Source organism: Pristiophorus japonicus, chromosome 8 (genome assembly GCF_044704955.1).
Source record: "Pristiophorus japonicus isolate sPriJap1 chromosome 8, sPriJap1.hap1, whole genome shotgun sequence".
NCBI lineage: Eukaryota > Metazoa > Chordata > Chondrichthyes > Pristiophoridae > Pristiophorus > Pristiophorus japonicus.
This window is the reverse complement of record NC_091984.1, coordinates 105,683,134-105,704,478: the sequence shown is the minus strand read 5'-3', so window position 1 is coordinate 105,704,478 and position 21,345 is coordinate 105,683,134. Positions and strand designations below refer to the sequence as shown.

At 41.4% G+C, this 21,345-nt stretch overlaps 1 protein-coding gene across 1 annotated transcript in view; it reads left to right on the top strand.

Annotated features, from left to right (window-relative positions):
• Positions 1-21,345, top strand: part of slc30a7 (solute carrier family 30 member 7) — a 62,015-nt gene that overhangs the window by 22,254 nt on the left and 18,416 nt on the right. The window contains exons 5-8 of the mRNA XM_070887245.1: positions 679-805; positions 2,174-2,353; positions 4,840-4,896; positions 5,751-5,886. Of these exons, the coding sequence (XP_070743346.1) occupies positions 679-805; positions 2,174-2,353; positions 4,840-4,896; positions 5,751-5,886 (500 nt within the window). The remainder of the gene's footprint in view (positions 1-678; positions 806-2,173; positions 2,354-4,839; positions 4,897-5,750; positions 5,887-21,345) is intronic.

Sequence of the window (21,345 nt, the reverse complement as noted above, 5' to 3'; positions counted from 1 at the left end):
TTTGAGCAATAAGGGAGTCAAGGGTTATGGGGAGCGGGCGGGGAAGTGGAGTTGAGGCGGAGATCAGATCAGCCATGATCTTATTGAATGGCGGAACAGGCTCGAGGGGCCAAATGGCCTACTCCTGCTCCTGTTTCTTATGCTCTTATAACTTGAGGGAAGCGGTTGATTGTTCCCTTCCCCCCCCACTAACTTACTGAACTTCTTTTTAAATGTTGGTGTCCTTGTTCCTGTACAATCTGGGGAATGTTTCCACTTGTGAAAATTTATAAACATTTAATGTGTAAAATAAAATGATTCCAGCAGTAAGTTTTATGACTCTTGCAATATAAAGAGGCAATGACTGTGGAGTAGGAGTTATTCTTCTGTACAGTTCGTTGATATTTAAATTACAAACAACTTTGCTAGAAAACAGAACAGATTCTGAGAGATGCAGAATCTTTTCTTGTGTGTTGTCAGTTGGCCAGCGAATCACAAAGTGACTTTTTAAATTCAAAAGTGAATAATAAAGGCCTGTATACATTTCTGACCGATTCAATGGCATCAGTTGAGCCCTGTGTGCAGCGCATTAGAGATCAGGACCTTTTAAGAATGTGGGATGGAACTTGTGCCCCCTCCCACCAGTCATTTCTCTACCTGTAAGACTATATCAAGCTTTCATCTCCAATTATTTTTCAGAGAGCTCTGGAACCTCCTGAAGTGCATCACGACCGGCTGCTGTCTGTATCTGTGCTTGGGTTTCTGGTGAATTTGGTTGGAATTTTTGTATTTAAACATGGTGGCCATGGACATTCCCATGATGGTGGTAAGGGAACAGTTCTATAAACTTACTTGTAGCCTGCAAGTGTTCAAATTGTTAGTTTCCTCGAGTAGGCAAAATAAGACACACAATATCATGGGAAGGAGCATTGAGAGTAACAAGAGGAGTTATTTTCAGTCTGAAGTGTTTTGTTTAGTTACATTTGTTGTTTCTAAAACATTAATTTGTCAATTCTGACTTGCACAGGTTCCATCTTTTTCTCTCTCATTTTTTTTCCCTATCCCCAAACCCCAAGTGGGAAAAAATGTAATTCAGAATCAGCAAATTAGAGGTGCTGATTCTTGCTAGGTTATGCTTGCACAGATACCTACATCCCGTGTTTGAGTTCTTTGTGAGTGAGTCATGTCAGCAAGTGTTGACAGGTTATTGGATTGCAACTAAGCTCATCTCTGTTCTCATCTGACATTTCATATGTTCTCTTGGCCTGTGTTTTTACTCAGAGCCAGTAGGAGGAGCTCCTGACTTTAAAAATCTCAGTAAGCACTTTCCCTATGAGGGAATGAAGTAAAGAAAGACTTGGATTTATATAGCGAATTTCACGACCACGGGACGTCTCAAAGTGCTTTACAGCCAATGGAGTACTTTTGAAGTGTAGTCACTGTTGTAATGTGGGAAATGTGGCAGTCAATTTGTGCACAGGCAAGCTCCCACAAACAGCAATGTGATAATGACCAGATAATCTGTTTTTTTGTTATGTTGATTGAGGGATAAGAATTGGCCTGGACACTCGGGATAACTCCCCCGCTCTTCAAAATAGTGCCATGGGCTCTTTTATGTCCACTTGAGAGAGCAGACAAGGCCTCGGCTTAACGTTTCATCTGAAAGACGACCCCTCCGATGGTGCAGCACTCCCTCAGCACTGCACTGGATTGTCAGCCTAGATTTTTTTTTTGTGCCACATGTTCCTGTAGTGGGACTTGAACACACAACCTTCTGACTCAGTTCAGTAATACTCTTTCTTACTCCTCCCATCCAAATTTTGTCATACTCCATTCCATTGACTTCCTCGCTGGCCGATAGCCTTCTTCCACTTGAGTTTTGTTTTGGTTATTGCCCATAACTCTAATAAGTAATTTGCTTGAAGGATTGTGCCTATAAGTCTGCATTCAATCAGTCCATGATGTAGGGATTGAATATCCCACTGTGCTTTTTGATTAGATCTGGTAAAGTGACTCCTTGTGCTCACTGCTTATTTCTAGTTTTATGTTGCAATGCACAATTTCCATATCAAGAAGGGTTTACAGATTGAACCATTTGACTGATGGCTTTATATATTTGTATGAAAGTTTGATATTCAAGTTCAAACATATGTATAGTTTTTAACAAACTTCTGTGTTTTGTTTGTTGCATTAGGTCATGGCCATAGTCACTCGCTCTTCAACGGAGGAATTCCTGGACGGAATCACGGACACAGTCATGGAGAACATGGGCACAGCCACAATCATGAGCACAGATCTGTACATAGTCATGATCATAGCCATGGGCACGAGCATTCCGGGCATGGGCATTCCCATGCTCCAGAGCACTGTCATGGTGAGTTATGTGATGCCAGTTCTCATCATGAATCTAAAGTTGCATCTGGTGAATGCTTTATTGATCAGAAAACCAACATAATGCGTAATTTCTGTCCTTGAATTCATCTCCAATTAATTATCCTACTAAGCTCATCATTATTATGTTATGTTTTGGGTTAAAATGGGTTCATTTTTGTTAGGTTTCAAGTATCTGATCTGAAGCACAGTTCAGGAAACAAATGGCTTAGTGTTTACTCTAGTGGGCTGTGACTGACTGAAATGCTGACCTGGTCACACACAAGTCACAACATGGAAACACACGCCATTTGGTCCAATCCTCTACATGAGCAACTAGTTCTAATCCCATTTACCTGCCCTGTTCCCATACCCTTCTACCCCTTTTCCTTCATCCACCTGTCCATCTGATACTGAATGTTGACACAATTTCTGCCTCAACCATTAAGTCTGGAAGTGAAGTCCGTAGCCTCTCAACTCTCTGAAGAAGTTTATCCTGCCTTCTATTCTAAATATCTCACATTTAAACTTGTGTCTATGGCCCCTTGTTCTTGACCATTCAACTTCTGGAAATGGTCTAATGTTCTGTTTCTATCTACCCTGTCTCATTCTTTCATAATATTAAACACTTCTATTATAGCCCCATAATATATGTTGCTCCAATGAAAAAGGAGTACACTTTTCTTAGTATTTGTATTTCCTCATACCAGGCAGCATCCTAGTGAATCTGCATTGTACCTTTGCTAAAGTCTCAATATCCTTCCTATAATATGGAGCCCAATATTGCACACTGTACTCTAACTGAGGTTTTATTAAGGTTTTAAATAGGTTCATAATTACCTTTTGGCTTTTATATTTCATGTCTAATTGAGAATCTAGAATTGAGCTTTTTATTTACAGTCTTATCAAACTGAGGTGTTGCTTTTAATGTTCTGTGAACATGTACCCCAAGTCCCTCTGCTGAATCAGAATGAAATTATGGTCTAAAGTAATACATGATCTTAGTTGTAACCCTATTGCAATATGGAACCAAAATATGCTGTAGGCTGACATGGCATAAACTTAGTGTGATCTTAACTACCTAATGGCTCAATAGATAAATGCATCACATAGTGTGATGCTGAGCCATATAGCTCTTGCAAGCTCCTGGGGTGATCCCTGGTCTTTCCTGAGCTAACTGATTCCGGCTAGGGCAACTGTTTCTAGTTCGTAGTATCCTTAGCCATGAGGAGAGAATGGTAAAATTGGCTCGGATTCTTGTTTCTGATCGCTGTCTAGTGAATGTATGACATGTGAATGTATGCAAGGGAGGGATAGAATCTGTTTCAAATGGTCTACTGATGTTGACTGCCTAGCTATACACAAACAATGCCATCTGCACAGAATTGTACCTCAGCACAACTCAATGCCTTAAGAAGCAGAAGAGGGAGAAATTGTATTTTAATTACTATGGGGGGAAAAAAGTATTTTTTTGTTGTTTAAAAAGCTAAGTATATAGTTTGCAGCTAGTGATTTGGAGCATATTTCCAACAATTTAAATTTTATCTATGTTTAAAGATAAGATCAATTATTCTGCTTCTCATTCTGGTTCTATTAATGCAAGGGAAATGTGAGTGAGTGAAACATGCAGTTCTTGATGTGTTCATCGCTGGAAAACGCTGAGAAAAAAACTTCTGTATTTATGCACAATTATGAATCACTTGCCAATTATGTGTAAAACAACCTGGTGTTTAATCTTCCTATTGGTGGCACTGTGTTTGCTTATGAAGCTGATAGATTACAGAATACATAAAACTATAAATCCAGTTTGTATCCACAGTAAGATAGCAGCTAAGAGTGCATTTTTTTTTATTCCTGGGATGTGGGCGTCGCTGGCAAGGCCAGCATTTATTGTCCATCACTAATTGCCCTTTAGAAGGTGAGCTGCTTTCTTGAACCGCTGCATTCTGTGTGGTGAAGGTACTCCCACAGTGCTGTTAGGGAGGGAGTTCCAAGGTTTTGACCCAGCTACGATGAAGGAACGGTGATATATTTCCAGGTCAGGATAGTGTGCGACTAGGAAGGGAAGTTGGAGGTGATGGTGTTCCCATGTGCCTGCTGCCCTTGTCCTTCTAAGTTAATGAGGGCACTACAATTTGGGGACCACAGTTTATATTTCTAACCTAAATTGTTCCTGCCCTTTGCACCGTTCTATGAGTAGTCCCCTTCACTTCAGTTGTATGATCAGTAACTTGCTGATAACAATTCCATTTATTGATTTAAAGCTAGCACCTGAGTAGTGTTTCATAAAATAATTACTGAAGATGTCTTTAAACGTTGTTACAACACCAGTGATCAAGCAAATAACCATCAAGATTTAGATGCCACAAACTGCTCTTTGACATCTCCTGGAACTCTCAATTATGCAACTGCCATGTAACTCATTGGAAGTCTTCTACCAATGCATATGTTGTAGTTTTGTAACTATAGATACTATGTTTTTCTATACAGAAGATTACCAGGGTGATCTACTTCAAGCAAAAGGATCCAATAAACAGATTTTAGAAGGTTTGCGAATTGATCTAAAATTGTTACTAACTCTTCAAGCTGAACTTAAATACTTCTTTATTACACATCCGCAGCATAAGTAAGACCACCTGTTTCCACCTCCGTAACATCGTCCGTCTCTGCCCTTGCCTCTGCTCATCCGCTGCTGAGATCCTCATCCATGCCTTGACTATTCTAACACTTCTGGCTGGCCTCCCACATTCTACCCTACGTAAACTTGAGGTGATCCAAAACTTGGCTGCCATGTCCTAACTCGCAGTGGTTCCTGTTCACTCATCACCCCTGTGCTCGCTGAACTACATCAACTCCCGTTTTAAGCAACACCTTGATTTCAAAGTACTCATCCTTTTTTTCGAATCCCTCCATGGCCTCTCCACTCCCTAGCTCCGTAATCTCCTTCAGCCCCACACACTTTTCCGGCCCCCCCCTCCCCCAGATATCTACGCTCTTGAGCATCCCTGATTATAATCGCTCAACCATTGGTGGCCATGCCTTCTGTTGCCGAGGCCATAAGCTCTGGGCTTCCCTGCCTAAACCTCTCTGCCTCTCTACCTCTCTTTCCTCCTTTAAGACACTCTTTAAAACCTACCTGGCCTAATTTCTCCTTCTGTGGCTCAGTGTCAAATTTTTTTTGTCTCGTAATACTCCTGTGAAGTGCCTTGGGATGTTTTACTATATTAAAGGCGGTATATACATAGAAGTTGTTTTTAAAAAAAAAAACTGATGAGCAATCAAAGGTGTTTTTATAATTATTGTTCATTCTCTAAATGTAGGAGCTATTCAGTAATATTTAAATCTCAAAACTGGTATTGCATGAAAGCATAAAACAATTTCTTCCCCTCTTGTCATTATAGGAGTCTTTCTGCATATTGTAGCAGACACTCTCGGCAGTGTAGGTGTAATAATATCTGCCCTTCTGATGCAGAACTATGGCCTTATGATAGCAGATCCTATCTGCTCCATGTTGATTTCTTTCCTTATAGGAATAAGGTGAGTAACTGGGGTTTCTGCACTTCTAGTTTTGTTGGATGGTCTTGGTAGAGTTGTTGCAGGGCAACATAGAGTCAAATGGTGACTATAATAGAATACAGTTTAATCAGTGTGGACAGGAGCCTTTATAACAAACTCACACTAAATATGCTTGAAGTCTGTGGGTGTGGTAGGGGCTATATGGATGCACTTCTGATAAAACCTCTCCTGTTATTCCTATTTCCGTCACAGTATTGATTAGGTATTCACACACTGAGCACTTCTTTCCTGCCCCCCTCATCAGGTTCTGGCTCCTCGACCAGTTTCCCAATGTTGGGTGAAAGCTGATTGGCTCCATTGTCTTCTACCCCTGTCATCGTCAAATACTTCCACACATCCAGCCTTTCCGCTCCCCCAACAATATCGTCTGACTACTTGCCCTCCAAATCTTCCTTCTCAACCTGTTACTGTCAGCGTCCGCCCTCCACATCAATCTCTACTCCCATCCACCCCATTTGCCCTTTGGCCTTCCACTTCCGCTATTGGTATTTTTTAAACTTACCTGTACAGTTGCACAAACGACTTTGAAAAGTACATTTTGGGGGTGAAAGTCATTAAACAGCTGTAAGGGCAGGGGCAGCAGTAGGAAGTGGTATTAATGCACAGTTGCCTGCTGCTTCATTATTGTATCCATTTGTTGAATGCCATTTATTTTTGTCAGTAATTAAACTTGCCTATATTTTTCTCTCTTATATCCTGGAATGCTTAATTAACACACCTCTCTCTCTTCCTCCACCCCCCAGTCGATTGCTCATCTGTTAGTTTGCTTTTTCTGGTGCTTTCTTCATCATCTAAGCCCTCCTCTCCTTGCTTCTGTCATTGTAAATCATTGAGATTCCATTGCACCCACCCTTTGTTTAGGCCTTATGCCAAGTTTCTGTTCACCAGCTTCCACGACCCTCCCCTATCCAAGATACAGCCCTCCTGCACAGTTGCCAGCCATTAAAAGAGACCTATCTTGAGTTACTTCAAGTGCTTACTGAGCATTTGTCAACTCTCTACAAACACACAAGCTCTTAAAGCTGCTGCTCAGCTCGCAGGGAAAAGGTAACATGGTGAGAGCACAGTTGAGGATCTGAAAGAACTTAAAGGGAGGTCAGGTCAAATTCTGTCTCAACCCCCTTTAATACCTCCAAACCCTGACATTTAACCCTGCTGTACCCAGTCCCCTGCTCACTGCTCCTCTACTCCAGAGCTTCTGAGACCAACCCCCTCCATGGTACTTTTGCATCATGTGATCCCAATCCAGTGACTCCCATAGGTGCTCCAAATTTCTGGGACTTCCCTCCCCCCACAACATCCCTTGCAGCACTGCCAAACCTCTGAACTACCTGCTGTTACTGCCAGGGCTCCCTCCTCCCAGTATTCCCAAATGCCAGAACCTCTTATTTCTCCCATTTCCAAAAACCCTTTCCATTCCTCCCACATTTAGATACCTCTTCCAATGCCTGAAATTGTTTTCTATTGCTTTTAGATGTTGAGCGCTCCCTTCCAGTGCTTCCAAATTGATTCCAGGATGCAGAGCCCTCACTCCCACAATTCTTCCAATTTGTAGCTTCTCCTTTCATCATGTACCCATAAGTACATACAAAATAGGAGCAGGAGTAGGTCATTTGGCCCCTCGAGCTTGCTCTGCCATTTAATAAGATCATGGCTGATCTGATCATGGACTTAGCTTCTCTTCCCTGCCCGCTCCCCATTCTTTCTCTGTTGCCCCTTTCCCTAATAAGTTATCATATGCTATCAGATTTGTTTCTTGATTTATTTCTGAATATGCAACTTTGTGATTCATTTTTGACACACCTTTTATACAGTATAAATAAAATCAGTTCCATTATTTGCCACAAACTGCTGCACTCTGTCCCCAATTTGAAAACAAGAAATATTAATATGGCAAATGAACTGCAGGAGAGTAGTTTCACCAAAAGCAAAAATGGTTGTTACCAGTAGGGGATGCTCAAAGCTGAGGTTTTAAGGATCAAAATAAAAACATAAAATGTTTGAAATACACAGCAGGTCCCATTCCATCTGTAAAAAGGAGAGGTTCATGTTTAAGTTCTAGACCCACCATCAGAACATTGAAGACATTTTACTGATTACTCTAAACTAAGTGCGTCAGTCGAGACTTCAGATCTATCAACACGTTCGTTCCTTTGCTGGTCTGTTTCTAGCACTGGTTCTACTCTGGCAACGGGCTGTTTTTTTACTGTTCCAAACCAGGTTTAGCTTGTATTTTGATTCATGGAGAAGATGGACGAGGGTAGCATTCTTTCCTCCTAGTCCAAAGGTTGTGGGTTCAAACCCCATTCCGTGAATTAAGCATGTATCTCGGCTAATACTGCGATGCAGCACTGAAGGAGTGCTGTATTCACAGATGTGTTTCGGATGAGATGTTAAACTAGGCGCCATCTTATATAGAGGTGGCTGTATAAGATCCCATGAAACTATCTAAAGAGCAAGTGGCCCTTGGTGTCCTGGCCAATGTTCATCCATCATACAACACTACCCAAAACAGATCTACAGTTAATTTGGCTTTTGTGGGATCTTGCTGTACAGAAATTGGTTGCTACATTTACTTGCATAACAGTGACTACACTTCAAAAATAAGTAATTGCTGTAAAACACTTTGGGACATCCTGAGGAAGTGAAAGGGGCCATATAAATGCAAGGTTTCTAGACGTCTATTAAGAACTTCTTCACAAACACAATTACATTTTACAGATCCTTTTGAGCTTGATTTCTCTTTGTGCTGGAACAGGAATAAACATGGGACTAGCAATTTAAATTTTACTTGAGTTGCATTCATTGTATCTGGTATCTCCATCATGTGTCTGGTATTTAGGTGTTATCAGGCTTATTTATTGTTAACCTACAAATCCACTTTGTGAAAAATCTTAATCAAGTCAACTCTATTAAATGTGTGGTATGCTTAGGTCATCAACAACCAGTTCTTCATGCGAGTGCTGTATAAATCAAAATCTTTAATAGTGCTACCAGATGAGTTTCAGTTCAAATAGATGTAATATAAAAGTTTCACACTGCCACTTTTGATTCAATGAAATCCTATAGACAACATTGGTACTACATACAGTAAGTGGTACTCTGCTGAGATTTAAGCAAAATGGAATGGAAATGGGACTGAAATTGTGTCATTTAAACTTAAGAATTTTATTTTGGTGAATGCCTCCCATTGCTACTTCCTCTGAGCAGTACTCTGCCCATGTTCTTCCTTTTCTGTTATCTGGTTACATATTGTTTTGTGTTGCTGTATACTTTGTCCCCAACAGGTGGCAGTCTTGGAGAGTCTAGTGAAAATTAGCATTTTTCCTTTATCTTGCATGTAACAACTCTCACTTGTGTGCTTCCTCGTGATGAGTTGGAACTAGTTCAATAATCTGCCCACCCCCACCCCCCAAAAATATATTTTTTTAAACTATTCTGTAATTTTTCAGGACATAATTTGATACAGGGATAGCAAGCCATGGGCCGAGGATGATTTCAGAGGATTTATTTCCCTTTCTCAAGCAGGAGGGGTCTTCAGTTTATTAGAGTGTTAGAGGGTTAACAGTTGTGTTTTTTAGCGTAGAAGCAAGTCATCCTCGTTTCTAGGGACTGCCTATGATGATGAGAGGGTTAACAGTTGTGTCCCTGAGATAATTTTTTTTAAATTGAAGTGAAAACTAGCATTTAGCTTCTAAAATCCAAAATATTCTGCTTTCGTAAGAACTAATTCGTTCACTAGCAACGTTCCCCAAGGTGTGCGGGCACATCAATCAGGAGGCAACAATGCACGAAAAAAAGAATTAGAGCGAACATTGTTCACTTGTGTCTTGGCCAAATACCCTCCCGTCTTCTCTTTCTCTTTCCCTTCTCTCCCCACCCCCAACTGTAATTTCTCTCACACATGCCCAAAGCCAAACTGGAATCCTTGAGTCGAGTAAGGCCACATCCACGAGATAAATGACTTCCAGCTGTTGCACACTGAGTGGCTGCATCCTTCCAGCCCTCTCCCACGCAGAGATCAGCAGCTCCCTGTCCTGACTGGTTATGATATGATTTTATAATGTATGGCATTTCACTGTAAATTGTGGTCTGTGTTTGTACCAATGGGCAGCAATTACCGCACAAAGAGCAGAATGCTGCGGTGTGGATGTCATTCTTTGACCATGCACACTCGCAAAAGCTCCTCTTTCGTCAAGGAATTTTGGAACTTGTGCAAAAGCTGTGTTAGTTTTAAAGAGAATCTCCTGGTATAGAACAAGACACCATGGAGCTAACCTGAGAGCAGATCTCTGCAGGCCTTTTTGGCTGAAGAGAAGTGAAGTGAATAACAAGAAATGAGTGAGACAGTAGCAGTCCATATTAACTTTATAAACCAATTAAAAGATGCTCATTTGTTATACAAGTCCATAATCTGAGGTTTATAGGTGACTTGTTACGTTATTGGGTATTGATCTTTCCTGCTTTGGCGCAGCATCCATTTTTTTCTTGCGCTTCTTTGCAGCATTTTTGTATGTTAATGCCACTATATAAAGCTTAATAACTGGAATAATTGAACCAAAAGTTATTACTCATTACAAATATTTTTTAAGTTGGACTGTTAAAATGCACATTATAATTTTTATTCCTCCTGTGAGGTTTGACCAAAATAACCAGCTAACCACCAGTTAAGCTTTAAACTCCAAGCTCTAGTGTTGTGTAAATCAAATCCTGGCTTTTGGTATAAATGTAGTCTTCACGTATCCATTTGTCAGGTTTTGTCATTTTTATAATTCACAGGAAAATAATTTTGCACTAAACAAATTTCATTATTTCACATCATGCACTTTTTATTTTTATGTCATAACCACTTGCAGATGTTCAGAGCCAGTTCCAATTGCTTAGTGGCATGAAGTGTATGGAGTCTGGTAATGTCAAAACATGCCGTTTTTACTTCACAAGACATTTACCTGAACACCCTAATTCAAGTCTCTAAACTTTTAAGAATTTTTTGATTTTCTGTTACAATGCTTTTGACCCCTCAATTATATGATATATCCGTGCTAACATTTACAGTGCAGTGTCCTTGCAAAAAAACAAATTGCAGACCTGTGAAAGCCCGCGTATGGCACATTTTCTTGTTTAGATCTGTCATTTTCTGCTCTTGAATGAAGAACCAACAGTATTACATAGAAACATAGAAAATAGGTGCCCTTCGAGCCTGCACCGCCATTCAATGAGTTCATGGCTGAACATGCAACTTCGGTACCCCATTCCTGCTTTCTCGCCATACCCCTTGATCCCCCGAGTAGTAAGGACTACATCTAACTCCTTTTTGAATATATTTAGTGAATTGGCCTCAACAACTTTCTGTGGTAGAGAATTCAACAGGTTCACTACTCTCTGGGTGAAGAAGTTTCTCCTCATCTCAGTTCTAAATGGCTTACCCCTTATCCTTAGACCCCTGGTTCTGGACTTCCCCAACATTGGGAACATTCTTCCTGCATCTAACCTGTCTAAACCCATCAGAATTTTAAACGTTTCTATGAGATCCCCTCTCATTCTTCTGAACTCCAGTGAAAACAAGCCCAGTTGATCCAGTCTTTCTTGATATGTCAGTCCCGCCATCCCGGGAATCAGTCTGGTGAACCTTAGCTGCACTCCCTCAATAGCAAGAATGTCCTTCCTCAAGTTAGGAGATCAAAACTGTACACAATACTCCAGATGTGGCCTCACCAAGGCCCTGTACAACTGTAGTAACACCTCCCTGCCCCTGTACTCAAATCCTCTTGCTATGAAGGCCAACATGCCATTTGCTTTCTTCACCGCCTGCTGTACCTGCATGCCAACCTTCAATGACTGATGTACCATGACACCCAGGTCTCGTTGCACCTCCCCTTTTCCTAATCTGTCACCATTCAGATAATAGTCTGTCTCTCTGTTTTTACCACCAAAGTGGATAACCTCACATTTATCCACATTATACTTCATCTGCCATGCATTTGCCCACTCACCTAACCTATCCAAGTCACTCTGCAGCCTCATAGCATCCTCCTCGCAGCTCACACTGCCACCCAACTTAGTGTCATCCGCAAATTTGGAGATGCTACATTTAATCCCCTCGTCTAAATCATTAATGTACAATGTAAACAGCTGGGGCCCCAGCACAGAACCTTGTGGTACCCCACTAGTCACTGCCTGCCAATCTGAAATGTACCCATTTACTCCTACTCTTTGCTTCCTGTCTGACAACCAGTTCTCAATCCACGTCAGCACACTACCCCCAATCCCATGTGCTTTAACTTTGCACATTAATCTCTTGTGTGGGACCTTATCGAAAGCCTTCTGAAAGTCCAAATACACCACATCAACTGGTTCTCCCTTGTCCACTCTACTGGAAACATCCTCAAAAACTTCCAGAAGATTTGTCAAGCACGATTTCCCTTTCACAAATCCATGCTGACTTGGACCTATTATGTCACCTCTTTCCAAATGTGCTGCTATGACATCCTTAATAATTGATTCCATCATTTTACCCACTATCGATGTCAGGCTGACCGGTCTATAATTCCCTGTTTTCTCTCTCCCTCTTTTTTTAAAAAGTGGGGTTACATTGGCTACCCTCCACTCCATAAGAACTGATCCAGAGTCTATGGAATGTTGGAAAATGACTGTCAATGCATCCACTATTTCCAAGGCCACCTCCTTAAGTACTCTGGGATGCAGTCCATCAGACCCTGGGGATTACTTGGAACATAAATTCATGCTATGAAACTATTTCTTTCTATTCCCTCAATTCATGTAAAATCCAATTGAAGTACATCTATATAATTAAATTCTGCATCAAGTACACATGTGTCATGTCACACCTTTCAAATATGCTGCACCTGAAGTGTGTGCTAGGCAGCATTGCATCTGAAAGTATCACACATCCAAAGGCTAAAATTCACAAGCCGCTCAAGTAACCACTTGCCTGTAAACATCATCTTGTCAAAAACTCTCTCTATACTATCATGCATCAAGTCCTACTCGCCCACCAGCCCTGTTCTCATTGACCTACATTGGCACCTGATCCCCCACACCTTAAATTTAAAGTTCTCACCCTGGTCCACATTTATTCCTCAACCAGCATCATTGTAAACTGATTTTCTGGTCACTTATCTCATTGTTGTGTTCAAAAAGGCTGCTGTGTTTCCCTACATTACAACATTAAGTACCTTTAAAGTGTAGTCAATTAGTTGTGAGGAGTTCTAGGGCATCCTGAGGTCATGTTTAAAATCTCTAGGTCATGTTTAAAATCTATTGTATCCTCATCCCTCACTATTTCTACAACATCCTACAGATCCCACCACCGGACTTTCTTCCTCTAACTCTGACCTCGTGTTCATCCGCGTTCCCATCACCCTACAACTGGCAGCCTTGCCTTCGGTCGCCTAGGCCCTACGCTCTGAAATTCCCTCCTTAAACCCCTCTGTGTCTCCATCTTTTTTAAGACCCTCCCTAAAATACACTTTTTCGCCAAGCTTTTGGTCACCCTTTCTAATATCTCCTTTGGCGCCGTGACCATTATTTGGATTATGCATATGAAGCATCTTCTTTGAAAATTCTTTTCCAGGTTGAAAAGAATTGCTGCCTTGTGGTGTCACTATCAACTCTCCCATTCTGTCCCACCCAACGCAGTAGTGTTGCTTTGATTTTGCCAGTTTTAAATAGCAGTCCGATAAGTAATGCATTATCTATCTTTTGTGTTTGTTTTTCAAAATTTATAATAGCTTTCCAGTCTTAAATTTATTTTAGAAATCCAAAGATAAAAAGGCAATATAATTATAGATCAGAATCCAGAATGTTCAAAGACTGGAAAAAGTGGAACATCCAGTTCCATTTCTACTATTGTTATAAATCTGTAATTGTTCAAAATTTTTTAACAGTTTCACATCATGCTGTGGTCTTGATTTGGAGTGAAACTTGTAGTTCCTCTGATGCTGCTGTTAAAGTTGATTGCATGTGTATCTGGGGAAGTCAGACCGGCATAAACAATGTGATTAGAATCCCTGGGCACCTGGTTCCTGAGGAGAAAACCACTGCTCATGTGTTACACTGGTGACTTCATGCTGCTTGTCATGTGAAGTGGTTTGGGACAGCGTTGTGGGTAAACTCTGACACTGCTTTCACTTTGAATCAAATCCATTTGACAGGAATATTGATCTGGATGGTGCAAGGATTAGATACTAATCTACTTCAAGGACCTGACTTCAAATTCAGACTGATGGCATGAAAATCTACACTGCCTATAAGGATCTTGCATGAAATTAATTTGGAACAATTCTCCATGCAATTCCATTGAATATAGCCAATGGAGCAATCTCAACATAGTTCCTATTTGGCATAGATATCCAGTGCAGAATTGACCCTAATTGGCACCATTATTCAGGCCGCAGATGGGTGATATGAAACATGTAAAGGTGTCACAGTGGTGCAGTACAAGCCATTTGTCTGAAAATGGATCAAGGCATTTAGTTTGAACAGCGTAAAGGGATTTTTTTTCTGTATCTAATCCTGTAAAAATTGCAGCGTTGAAAAGGACGGCAGCAGTTCAAGGAGTCATCCGTTTCTCTGGACATTTTGGAATGGACTATAAAAATGCAGTTTGCCAGTTTGCCTCGTGTTCAGAGAGCAAATTATTTAAAAAAAACATCATCTTGGAGTGGCTAATACTTGGGGCCCATGTTTCGGCCTCAGTTGCTCCTGATTTTTTGGAGCAACTGGTGTAGAATGGAGTATCTTAGAAATTCAAATTCTCGGCATTTAGTTTGCTCCAGTTCTAGTCAGTTAGAACAGTTTCACTTTGGAACAGAATGTTTTTTTCGTCGGGGGAGGGGGGGGGATCGGTCCGGAGCGGAAGTAGGTCGGCGGGGGGGGGGGGGGGGGGGGCGGCGGAAGATCGGGTCGGTGGGGGTGGGGGTGGGTGGGAGTGGGAGTCAAGTCGGGTTGGGTCCGGTCCGGAGGAAGCAGGAGCTGGGCGTGGGAGGCAGCCTTATGCACGCAGCCCCAGTGAGGCCATTCGGCCAGGGCTAGGGGCTGCGTGCTTCGGGCCCCTCCCACACAGTTTCGGGCGCCTGGAGCTATTGCACTTGCGTGCCCACTGTAACGCGCATGTGCAGAGATCCCGGCACTGTTTTCAACGCAGGGACCTAGCTCCGCCCCCTACAGCTCGTGCTGCGCTGCGCCGAGGGCCAGAGGACCAGCAGGGAGCCGGAGAATCTGGAAGTTTTTTTCAGGCGCATTTTGTGGCGCGAAAAACAGGCGTCCAGGTCGGGGCTGCGCCGTTCTAGGCGCGGCCCGAAACTTGGGCCTTTAGTGTCCGAAATGTAAGGATGTTACATTTCCTAACATTAACATCTCTGACCTCAAAAATGCACAAAATTCACCCAAAAAAGGCAAATTATGTTTATGGTCCTTTTTAGCCTTCCTGCATTTTTCCAGATCATATATGCTGATGTTTCTGGTGCAGAAGAGAGCTAAAAATCTATTTAAATTAGTTCTAATATTTAGTGATATTTTAACTTTCTTTAAAAAAATCTACCGTGATTTATTTATTCCAGTTGTTGCAGTCGCTTCATTATAATTCTGATGTATCTTGCATGATACCTCGAATTCTGGCCTACATCCTAAGCTCTGGAATTCTCTCCCTAAACCTATCTGCGCCTCTTTTTTTCCTTTTAAGACGCTCCTTAAAACCTATTTGACCAAGCTATTGTTCATCTGCCCTCCTATCTCCTTAAGTGACTCGGTGTCAAATTTTGTTTGATAATGCTCCTGTAAAGCATGGACCTTACACTAAACATCCGTAAGACAAAGGTGCTCTACCAACCTGCCCCCATTACACAGCACTGCCCCCCCCCCCCCCAGTTATCAAAATCCACGACGAGGCCTTGGACACCGTGGATCATTTTCTATACCTCGGGAGTCTACTGTCTACAAGGGCAGACATCGACGACGAGGTCCAACACCGCCTTCAGTGTGCCAGCGCAGCCTTCGGTCGCCTGAGGAAGAGAGTGTTTGAAGACCAGGACTTCAAACCTGGCACCAAGCTCATGGTCTACAGAGCAGTGGTGATACCTACCCTCCTATATGGCTCAGAGACATGGACTATGTACAGCAGGCACCTCAAAACACTGGAGAAGTACCGCCAACGCTGCCTCCGCAAGATCCTGCAAATCCACTGGCAGGATAGACACAACAATGTCTGTGTCCTCGCTCAGGCCAGCATTGAAGCACTGACCACGCTCGATCAGTTCTGTTGGACAGGCCACATCGTCCACGTGCTTGACACGAGACTCCCAAAACAAGTGCTCTACTTGGAGCTCCGACATGGTAAGCGAGCCCCAGGTGGGCAGAGGAAACGCTTCATGGACACCCTCAAAGCCTCCTTGGAAAAAATGTAACATCCCCACCGATATCTGGGAATCCCTGGCCCAAGATCGCCCAAAGTGGAGGAGAAGCATCCGGGAAAGCTCTGAACGCCTCAAGTCTCTTCACCAAGAGCAAGCTTAAAGCCAAGCATAGACAGCGGAAGGAGTACGTAGCAACCCAGGCACCCTCCACCCGTTCGTTCAACCATCATCTGCCCCAGCTGTGACCGAGACTGTAGGTCCCGCATTGGACTCTTCAGTCACCTGAGAACTAATTTTTAGCGTGGGAGCAAGTCATCCTCGACTCTGAGGGACTGCCTATGATGATGATGATGAAAGTGTCTTGTGATGATTTACTGTATTAAAGGCGCTATATAAATGCAAGTTGTTTTGTATTTTCTTAAACTATACTATAGTGTATATAACTTTGACAGTATCAGACTTCTACAGTTCTGTAAATCAACCTCTAACTGCAGAAGGGTTTGGTTGTAAAGTTCATACTGATTATGATATCACACTTGTACATTTTTCAAAGTGTCTTTTAATTAATTACTGGCTGAATGAATATCTGAATTGGTGCACATGCCATGTTTTGAAGCTGAAGATAATGTTGAGTGATGAAGATAAAAGGAATAACCTTTCAAAAAGACTTTTACGCTGTAATGGTACAAAAAGTAGCAAATCATTTCATACTTTGCATTTGTTGGGAAGAACTTGGTTTGTTTGATGGAATTATAAATTTCAGAACTATAGTCTGGTTGTGACTTCTCTGGCTTTTAAATTTACACTGTACCGAGTCTCAAAAACACTTCCGTTGTGGTTTATTGGTTGGGCAACACCCAATGTTTCAGATTTGTAAATTTGGCTGAAGTCTTTTGAATGCAGTCTGTTTCTCAAAAAACTTCTGTTGAGTACTTGCAGTTTAGAATAAATGATAATGATTTATCTTTCATCTTTAGATAGTCGACAGTTAATGTTTTATTAACAGTATCCGGTTTACAGCAGTCACATCTTTTTGCTTAAAATCTTGGCTATTGCTATCTTTTTTGTTTTTGAGGTTCTTGTCTGTTAACATTAAGATATTGGCTGACTTTGTAAGAATCTTGGCAAATCCGAGAAACTGCAATGCATCAAGAAATCACACCAGTATGTTTTTCAAAGCTTCTTTTAATTACTGTGTCACATAATTTACCTCTTAATATGCATGATGATGGAATCAACCAGGGAGCAGACTATTTTAGATCTCGTCATGTGTAATGAGTCTGGATTAATTAATGATCTAGTAGTGAAGGATCCTCTTGGGAAGAGTGATCGTAGCATGGTAGGATTTCAAATTCAGTTTGAGGGTGAGGAAGCTAGGTCTTAAAGTAGTGTCCTGAACTTAAATGAAGGCAGAGTTGGCTAAAGTGAGAAAATAGATTAAGGATAACACGGTAGAAAAGTTGTGGCAAACATTTAAGGCGATATTTCATAACTCTCAGCAAAGATATATTGGTGAGAAAGAAAGACTCTGAGAAGGATGAACCATCCATGGCTAACTAAGGAAGTACAGAATGGTATCAAATTGAAAACAAAGACATATAATGTTGTGAAGAATCGTGGAAGGCCAGAGGATTGGGAAATTTTTAGCAACTAGCAAAGGACAACGACAGAAAAATGAGAGAAGATAGCTTATGAAAGTAAACTATCAAGAAATATAAAAACAGACAGTAAGAGCTTCTACAGGTATATAAAAAGCAAGATAGTAGCTAAAGTAAACATTGGTCCCTTAGAGGATGAGACTTGAGAATTAATGGGAAACAGGTAAATGTCAAAGACTTTGAACAAATATTTTGTATCGGTCTTCACAGTAGAAGACATGAAAAGCATCCCAATAATTGATAATCAAGGGACTGTTTGTTTTACGTCCCCCCCAGTCACTTGAGAAAAAGTATTGGGCAAACTAATGAGACTAAAGGTGGGCAAGTCCCCTGGACCTGATGGCCTGCATCCTAGTGTCTTAAAAGAAGTGACTGCAGAGATAGTGGATGCATTTGTTGTAATCCATCAAAATTCCCTGGATTCTGGAGAGATCCCAGCGAATTGGAAAACCGTAAATGTAAAGTCCCTATTTAAGAAAGAAGGGAGACAGAAAGCAGGAAACTATAGACCAGTTAGCCTAACATCTGTCATTGGGAAAATGCTGGTATCCATTATTAAGGAAGTAGTAGGATATTTAGAAAATCATAATTCAGTCAAGCAGAGTCAGCATGGTTTTATGAAAGGGAAATCATTTTTGACAAATTTGCTAGAGTCCTTTTGAGGATACACGAGCAGGGTGGATAAAGGGGAACCAGTAGATGTCATGTATTTGGATTTCCAGAAGGCATTCGATAAGGTGCCACATAAAAGGTTACTGCACAAGAGTTCATGGGGTTGGGGTAGTATATTAGCAGGGATAGAAGATTGGTTAAATAACAGAAAACAGGAAAAATGGGTCATTTTCAGGTTGGCAAACTGTAACTAGTGGGGTGCCACAGGGATCAGTGCTGGGACCTCAAATATTTACAATCTATATTAATGACTTGGATGAAGGGACCGAGTGCAGTGTAGCCAAATTTGCTGATGATACAAAGATAGATGGGAAAGCAAGTTGTGAGGGGGATGCAAACAATGTGCAAAGGGATATAGATAGTCTAAGTGAGTGGGCAAAAATTTGACAGATGGAGGATAATGTAAGGTTATCCACTTTGGTAAGAAAAATATAAAAGCAAATTATTATTTAAATGGAGAGAGACTACAAAATGCTGCGGTACAGAGGGATCTGGGGATCCTTGTACATGAAACTCAAAGTTAGCATGGAGGCACAGTAAGTAATTAGGAAGACAAATGGAATGTTGGCCTTTATTGCAAGGGGAATAGAATATAAAAGTAAGGATGTCTTGCTACAACTGTACAAGACGTTGGTGAGACCACATCTGGAGTACTGCAACAGTTTTGGTCTCCTTATTTAAGGAGGGATATACTTGCATTGAGGCAGTTCAGAGAGGGTTCATGAGACTTGATTCCTGAGATGAAGGGGCTGTCATATGAAGAAAGGTTGAGCAGGTTGGTCCTATACTCATTGGAGTTTCGAAGACTGAGGTGATCTTATTGAAACATATAAGATTCTGAGGGTACTTGACAGGGTAGATGCAGAGAAGATGTTTCCCCTTGTGGGGGAATCTAGAACTAGGCAGCATAGTTTCAGAATAAGGGGTCGCCCATTTAAAACATAAATGAGGAGGAATTTCTTCTCTCGGGGTCGTGAATCTTTGGAGTTCTCTACCCTAGGGAGCTGTGGAGGCCGGGTCATTAAGGTGCAGATAGACAGATTTCTGAACGATAAGGGTTATGGGGGGAGGGCAGGAAAATGGAGTTGAGGCCAAGATCAGATCAGCCATGATCTTATTGAATGGCGGAGCAGGCCTGAGGGGCCAGATGGTCAACTCCTCCTATTTCTTATGTTCTTATGATCGATGTTCAGAAGACATAAAGAGCAAAAGTGAAACCTGTGATTGATCACCTTTATCCATATCCCAAAGTATGTTAAAAGCTCTTTGTGTATGAAATTCGCTGAAGTCTCCATACAAACTTTGATATTTTGGGATATTAAAATTTTTGCAGTCTTTGATGTTTACATTGCATTGATTTTCATTTTAATAAAAACACCTTTAATATATTGAAGCATTTTTTTGACCAGAGTATGGCTTATTCAGTGGTATGCCATTCTCTGATCCGCGTTTAATTCATCATGGAAGACACTGCAATTTTCTTTGATGGTTCAGCACTGTGCTTTGGCATACATGTAATTTGGCAGTCAGTTTAATTAGTCTGCTCTGACATCACAGTGGGCAGGAAATGAGAGAGAAACAGTGAAGCAAAACATGTGGAATTACAGCCAAGTTAGATGCTACTGAGATCTGCAGCAGGAAAGAAAATGAAAGTTGCTAAAAGAATGCAGAGTGCCACTGAATGCACTGTAAATGTCCCAGAACAGTGAGGCAAAACTGCAAGGAAGCCAAATCAATGGAAGTGCTCAAGCAAGCAAATGGAAAACAACTGTGGAATGCACTATCAAGAGTTAGTGAATGAGGCCGAGATCATGTCAATAGTTAAGAATAGATTAGATTGATGGTTGAAGGAAAAGGGGAAAAAAGGTATATAGGAACAGGGTGGGCACATGGAATTGACTACTGCTCGTGTGCAGGATAGACCCCAACATAGATTGGGCCAAATGGGCTTATCCTGTATTGTAATTTCTATATAATTCTATGTAATCATTTTCCACAACTAGAGACACCAATAGTGATTTGCCCAAGTGAGAACAATGAGCAGCCCTTTTCTTGAAAATGGCAAGACAAGTTTACTCATAACTAGGGCTTGCTGAAGACAACTACAGAGGGAGTACTAGCTGGCCTCGTTGTTTCATGAAGCTGCATGGTATTGTGATTTGAGTGGTCATCAATGCAGCCAATTCACATACTGGAAATAACTGAAGATCAGTGCCTATCAAGTTTCTCCTGTTTACTGTCCAGAGAATGTTTTAAACAAGCAGCTTTGACCAGTTTTGTTGATTTTTAACAAAACAAACTCTGGCTTTACAAGAGATGAAAACTCAGGAAAACAGCCAACAACAGCACATGGACCAAGCCTGTGCAGTATAAATGGAGAGAAAAGACCTGTAATGTATATTGCCGAATCTAAGAAACTACAATGCATCAATGTATCCAGACATACAAAAGCAACAAAGACTCAAGTGATGGTAAAACTTTTTGGAGTGGATCAGCTAATTCAATACTGAAATATTACCCTGATCATTGACAGTTTCCCACCTCACCTGGAGAACATTGTGTCTTGGCACAGTCTACCAACCCCCACATCCAACCAGCCTTCCTGTGGATTGAGGTCATGTGAAACTTCAAGGGTTTCACAAAAAATGTGATCACAGCATGGAGAGGGGAGCAGCAATGTGATCACAAGCATGGGGTGAAGAGGGAATGGCCAAGAA